This window comes from Frankliniella occidentalis, unplaced genomic scaffold, assembly GCF_000697945.3.
Source record: "Frankliniella occidentalis isolate FOCC.00 unplaced genomic scaffold, Focc_3.1 Scaffold134, whole genome shotgun sequence".
Taxonomy (NCBI): Eukaryota; Metazoa; Arthropoda; class Insecta; order Thysanoptera; family Thripidae; genus Frankliniella; species Frankliniella occidentalis.
Window position 1 is genome coordinate 218,284 of NW_026267261.1, and position 6,373 is coordinate 224,656.

Consider the following 6,373-nt stretch of genomic DNA (forward strand, 5'->3'; position numbering starts at 1 on the left):
CCCGTGCCAGCCCTTTGCCCCTCCGTGTTGCCGCTGCACCTCGCTAAGCTCACCGGCCCAGAAACCTCCCCCACCCCCTTCCTCCTCCGTTCTTTCCTCGCCCCCAAACCCACACACACAGTCTCTTATTGCCGACGTGCGGGCGAGGAAAAGAAGGAAAGGGAAAATAAACTGGACGAAAAACAGTGATATAAGGTCTGCGCCGCGCAGGGGATTTCGAACCGCGAGAGCAACCCACTGCTGATCTGAGCGGCACAAGCTGGCAGACAGGGTATGGTCCAACCTAGTGTGACCTAACCGCGTGACAACCAACACCCCGCATCCACCTTGCATCCATGTACCACCTCAAGGTGAGGTGGACCAAGAGGATGGAGTTCGTCCACTCAGATTACGTTCTTCCACTTCAACTTTACAGACACGTAACCGGGACCTACAGGTGACTATGATTTAGCCTCAAAATTTTACGTTCCGACAAAATATTATTTTGTCGGAACGTAAAATCACCCCACGTACTCTAACACGTGAATGAAAGGAAAGTGCAGTTTTGTGTCCAGCGAAGAACTACGAAGCATTTACTTTGCAATTACAAAGTGATGCTTTGCAATTGCGAAGCAATGAAAACGCTGCAAAGCATCGCTTTGCAATTGCAAAGTGTCACTTCGTAATTGCAAAGCATCACTTGCGAAGTAAACGCTTCGTAGTTACAAAGGAGTAAAATACTTCGCAGGAATTTAACAGTGGGGCGCAGCATGTTTTAGTCGGAAAATCCTCTGCGAGTGACTCCAGTTCACCATGAACAAGCAGACAGCCCTCATTGAAGTTGATCTGATATGAAGCTGCTGTACGGTGAACCCGTGCGCCACTCACAGGTCCGCGGTCCAGAGTAGAGGGGAGGTTGGTTAACAAGTTTCCAAACGAGACTACAACACACCCGGCTGCGCTCGTGCCGGGCCCGGCGGGTTTGGGATGGATTTGTGAAGTGGGAGTGAAAATAATAAGAGACATTCCAGGAAGTTGGTCCCGACCTGGGTGGCGGCGGCGGCGCTAACGGGGTGGGTACACAGCGCCGATGTGAGAGAGTGGTGAGGGCAGCCCTTGGGGCAGCCGCGCGGGGCAGCTGGAGCTGCGACGGCAAGGTAGTGGCAGCCGCGCAGGGCAGCTGCAGCTGCGACGGCAAGATAGTGGCAGCCGAGCCGGGCTGCTGCAGCTGCTAGTGCAGCCTAGTGGCACCTCGGGGCAGCCGAACTGGACTGCTGCAGCCGCAAGGACTCCCTACAGACCCGCCGCATCACGCAGTGTCTTATGTTTGCTAAAGTACTTGTCCGTGTAAAGGAGAACGCTTTTCTCTGTTGTTTTATTTTCCAGCCCCGTTTGCGGGGGTGATTTCTGGACCGCAGAGACTTTTTCTCATTTTCCGGTCGCGTAGCCGCAGCGTAACGTAACGCGCGGCGTAACGCCTTTCACCCAACCCCTTCCCTTCTCTTCCTTTTCTCTTCCGCCCCGGCGGGCCTGTAAAGCGCGGGGAGCATCTATTTAAAGACGGGGGAAAGAAAGCAAAATTTCGGTATTTTTCCTTGCCAGGAGAGGAGAGGAGGAGGAAGCTTTTGCGGTATTGAACCGCGTTCGGGCAGCGAGCGGGGCCTTTGCGGGGGAGAGGCGGGAGCAGGAGGAGCGGCCTGGAGAGGAAGTGGGCGCAAATGAATTCAACAAAGTGTCGCGCCAGGTTGCTTACAATATGGAGCTTTTTTCTCAGAGAGAGAGAGAGAGGGGGGGCAAAAGAAAGAGTAAAGAACAAAAGAAAAGGGGAAGAGTGAGGGCGAACGGAGAGCGGTGGGGACCGAGGGAAAGGGGTGGGGAGGTTCAGAGAGAGAGAGAGAGAGAGAGAGAGAACTTTAACAAATAATCCGACTAAATGCCTCGTCCTACCGGAAGCGCTGCTGGCGCACTCTGTCGGCCGCCGGGGCAGGCGGAGGCTGGAGGCGGAAAGGCACACCACGGACCACGGCGGAGGTCAAGGGGGTGAGCGAGGGGAAGGCTTAATTTGCATAAATGAGCTTGTTGGATAGCTTGCCGCGCGTTGCTGCCTAGCTGACTGGGATGAAATTCGACCGTCGTTGACCCCTTGGAGGCCCTTTTCCCCCTCCGCCCCCCCTCCCTACTCCCACAATTCATGCCCGCCCCTTCCATTGACTGGAATAAAGCGACCCCGAGTAACCCTAAACAATGGGCCCCAGTGTTGTGCCCGCCTTGTGCCCGGGGCCAGGGTCCCCGCGCCCCCCAGCGGCCCCAGCCGCCCCAGCGGCCCCAGCCGCCCCAGCCCTCATGTGCAACATATTTGTCGTGGGGATCCGATCGCTGTGTACGCGGGGGTGGGGGGCGGGGGCGGGCCTACACGGGTCGCAGCACTGGTCGCAAAGTTCTGACCGCCGCCCGCCCTGCCGTCCCTGCCGCCGCCTGCCCGGCCTGCTCCGGAGTTTGGCGTGATGATGTCCGTGTTTAGTATGTACCCCTCGCTCCGCCTCGCTCACGTCGGGCCCGCCTCGCCCGCCCAACATTATCTTGTGCCTATTTCCTCCAACACGCGTGCGCAACCCTTTTCCCCTCCCTCTCCCCGCGAGGGCGAAATGTTTTTTGATGACTTGCTACGCCGTGGGTCTCACATTATCGGCAATCCATCTTGACTGGCGTGGCGCTGGGGGCAGCAGGCAGCGGCAGCAGCACAGCGGAGCGCAGCGGGGCTGCGACTGTACGGCCGGGGCCACATGGAGGAAGACATTCCGCCCCTCCCGCCCCGCGCCGTTCAACCCTTCCCCGGCCCGGTCTGGCCCGGCCCGGCCAAGGGCGGGTCGCTACGATATCTTGACGAGATTGCTGCTCCCGCGTGGCGCGGCCTTGACATCCGGAACAGTCGAGTCAGTTTAAGCTGGGCGCCGCCGAGCTGTTCCGCGGAGGGCGTGGCGGGCGTGGCGGGGCGGGGGAGGTGGGTAAGACTAAAAGTCTCCTTGGCTCGAAAGGTCGAAGATCGGCTCAGCGGGATCTAATGTTCTCCAAGAGGACTACATACAGACTGAGGGCGACCACAGCACCCTATCCTGTTTGCAGTCTTACGGAGCTCTTGTACTGCGGCCAATGGTGGGCTCGCTGTCGTTCAAGTCAACTCGAGGCATGCGGGTTGGAGTTGCCTGTTTGGGTCTAGGACAGCGTGACGGGTGAATGTCCTATACAAAAACTATTGGAGCGTTAGGTTAGCTGGATGACCGGGGGGGGGGGGGGATAAGTGCCAAAAATCGCGTGACGTAATATGCGGACAACCCCTTCCGCTCTCGCAGCTCTCGGCATATTAAGAAAGAAAATGGGCACAGGGACCAGCCGAAATCACTTCAAAAATGCATGCAAATCTGATTCGAAAACTACCCCCACCTGTATTTCATGATTTCGTTTAAAACAATAAGAAAGAATCGTTCATTACCACACCTTACCTTAAATCACGATGCAGGCTCACTACATCGTGCTTAAATTCAGTCACGCTGAACCGCGAGCTTTCCAACGATCCGTGCGGATCCATGGTAACTATAGGGAGGCCATGAACTTGCGGCCCTCCTCAGGCCCCTGGCACTCGAGTCCCTCTAGATGACGTCCGTTCTTTGTTCGGCTCCGCTACGCTGTTCGGCGAGTCGGTTCGGGGCTCGGCCGTTCGCTCGGACCCTTCTTTCCCCTCTCGACTCCGTCTCGACTCGGCCAGGCCGGCTGTCAGCCGTCTCTGCCCAGTGCCTCGTCACCTGCGACTACGTCTCTATATAGAGCCTCCCCCACCCTCTGCAGAGCGCGTTGCAGAGCGTTCTGACGTCTAGTCCTGCCCCGTTTTCATCTCCCTGTGTTCTGACGGGCCGGGCCGCGTGCGAGCAGTGGCTCCGGCGGCCCGCCGGGCGGAGCAGGCGCGGAGCGAGAGGGTGCCCCGCGCGCCGTGCGGACGCCCTCCGTGCCGATTCCAAAGAGCCAGCCGTACTGTTCCGTCAACCTCTTATGATCAAAGTATTATTGTCTGGGCTGTGCCCGGGCTGGGCTCTCTGGCGCCTGCCCCGCTGCAGCTGTTGTCTCAACCCCCTCAAAGACTTGGCGGAAGAAGGGGAGGGGGAGAAACTTCCAGGCCAGGGGGGCCGACATGGCAGTTTATTCGGCCCACAATATAGTTTCTCGGACACATTCTTCGTTTGGACATCGCATTCCGCGACGATCCCGTCTCTCGATTGTCAGCCCCGTGCGGCAGACTTCTGCCATACTCAGGTCGGCGCTCGTCTCTCACATAATTGTTCAGGAACGCTCACGGCCCGCTCGGTGGTGGGTCGCCTTTCCCCATTCCTCGTTCCCCTCCCACTCTGCCCGGCCTCCACGGCCCTTGCTGCCCGGCATGACCGCAGCAAATTAAATTTTCTGCGATTCTGCCGTCGAGAGTAGGCTGCCCACATACTACTGGCGTACACTCCCTTCGTTGTTGTCGCCGGGAGCGAATGCAGCCTCGGCCAAATAGTATAATACACCCCCCTCCCTCCACCCCGGTCCTATGGTGGAAAGAATTTTAGTCCTCCGACTGTGTTTGCAAGTAAACCCGCCAAAAATCGTTTTAATTTGCAATTTGCGTTCCTAAAACATTGTAAATTGAAAACAATACGAAGGATAACGGATAACATTTTTGGCCCTTCACCAGACTAAGCAGGTGACTGCGAGGCCCCACCCCACGGACTTTTACCGTCGTGAAATTCAATTTTATAAAAATTCTAAAGCCGGCTATGATTTTAACAATGGAATGTTTTGTCAAATTGCACCACAAAAGTCTTTCTTCCAATTGTGCAAAATGTATCTTCCTGTTTCTGACATGTTTCTTCCTCTGCCCGCAGGACGGCAGCACGGCGCTGAGCATCGCGATGGAGGCCGGGCACCGGGACATCGGCGTGCTGCTCTACGCGCAGGAGCACTTCTCCCGGGGCAGCTCGCCCTACAACTCGCTCAAGGGGCGGCGCGCGCGCAGCGTCACCCCCACGGCCAGGCCGCTGTCGGGCCACGGGCTGCCTGCCGCCCCCGGCGCGGCCCCGAGCACGCCGCCGCCCGTCCGGAGGACGGCCACCGCCCCCGGAAACACCGCCAAGAGCAAACCCTCCTAACACACTGGCTGTCGGCAGTGGCCGCGGTGGTGAGCTCGCGGCTGCTTGGGAGCAATATCAGAGGTTGCCATCGTCGTCTCTCATCAGTACTTCTGCTCACCTTGCAACAATTGGTGGCTGGAGCGCCTAAGACCGGGAGATACTTCATCTAGTCGATTAGCAAACATCGTAATGTGAGATCACCCCTGGCCAAAACAAAGCGTCTTGTATGCGGTGTGATACCGTTTTATAAAACGGTATGAGCATGTGTGATTCTGCCACTGTAGCGCACAGCCGGCTCGTGTCCGGAGACCGAAAACAGATCCTGACCCATACACCCATACATGAAGCCTCCTCTCTCTCTCTCTCTCTCTCTCTCTCTCTCTCTCTCTCTCTCTCTCTATCACACACACACGTTCCCAGTCGTAGCCACTTACTAACGCTACCCACCGGGCCCGTCCTGCCGTCCATGTCATTAATCCCAGTTAACACGTTACCATATGTCAGAGACTAATGTACCAGCGCTAAACCCAAGACTTGTGTAATAAAAGACTTATTTTATGTATTTATTACTTCTGTCTTGTTTTTTATTCTCCAGCAGCCAGTTATTCCCCTCATGACAGCCCCCTTTTCCGCGTGCTCTCCTATATCCTGACTGAAATAGCAGAGACCTGGAAATAAATCCTTAATAAGCTTCCCCCTCTCCCCTCTCCCTGCGACTCGCTGCGACACACCGGCGCTCGCCCGTCGGGTGCCTGGATGCTTATTACACATGTCCGCTGCAACCGAAATCGGGAAATTATGACAGTTTCGCAAAGCTGCTGCATCCAATTTTCGTGCCCGGCTAAAATTGCGCAGCCCGAGGGCTATGTCAGCGCAACGTCGCTAGGAAAAAAATCACACGAATGTTTATGGAGAGGGGTCATAGAGAGCCAGGGCACCTCAGAGCGCTTGAGGGTCATTCATGGACACCGCGAAACGCCTAGTGTGCACTAGGGTAACTTTTCGTCAAAGTAGACCGCTTTTGACCAAAATTTAGACGTTTGGCTCTACCTAAGGGTGGAGGCGCAGGTACAAAAATAACGCGAAAACAAGTTTCTACAATATGTACATATACTCAAAGACTTACAAGAAAATCGAAAACTCGTAGCGGGAGTATATGAAAACACTTTCTGAACCAAAACCCTTTAAATGTGACTGACCTTAAAACGTTCTAGAGCTAAAGATGGATTTAT

At 56.1% G+C, this 6,373-nt stretch overlaps 1 protein-coding gene across 1 annotated transcript in view; it reads left to right on the forward strand.

The window, feature by feature from the left end:
* The window catches only part of LOC113206963 (KN motif and ankyrin repeat domain-containing protein 2), a gene marked incomplete in the record, with an annotated part of 44,194 nt that extends 38,484 nt beyond the window's left edge, over positions 1-5,710 (forward strand). The window contains 1 exon segment of the mRNA XM_052270686.1: positions 4,896-5,710. Within this exon segment, the coding sequence (XP_052126646.1) occupies positions 4,896-5,159 (264 nt within the window).
* Positions 5,711-6,373: the final 663 nt, after the last annotated feature.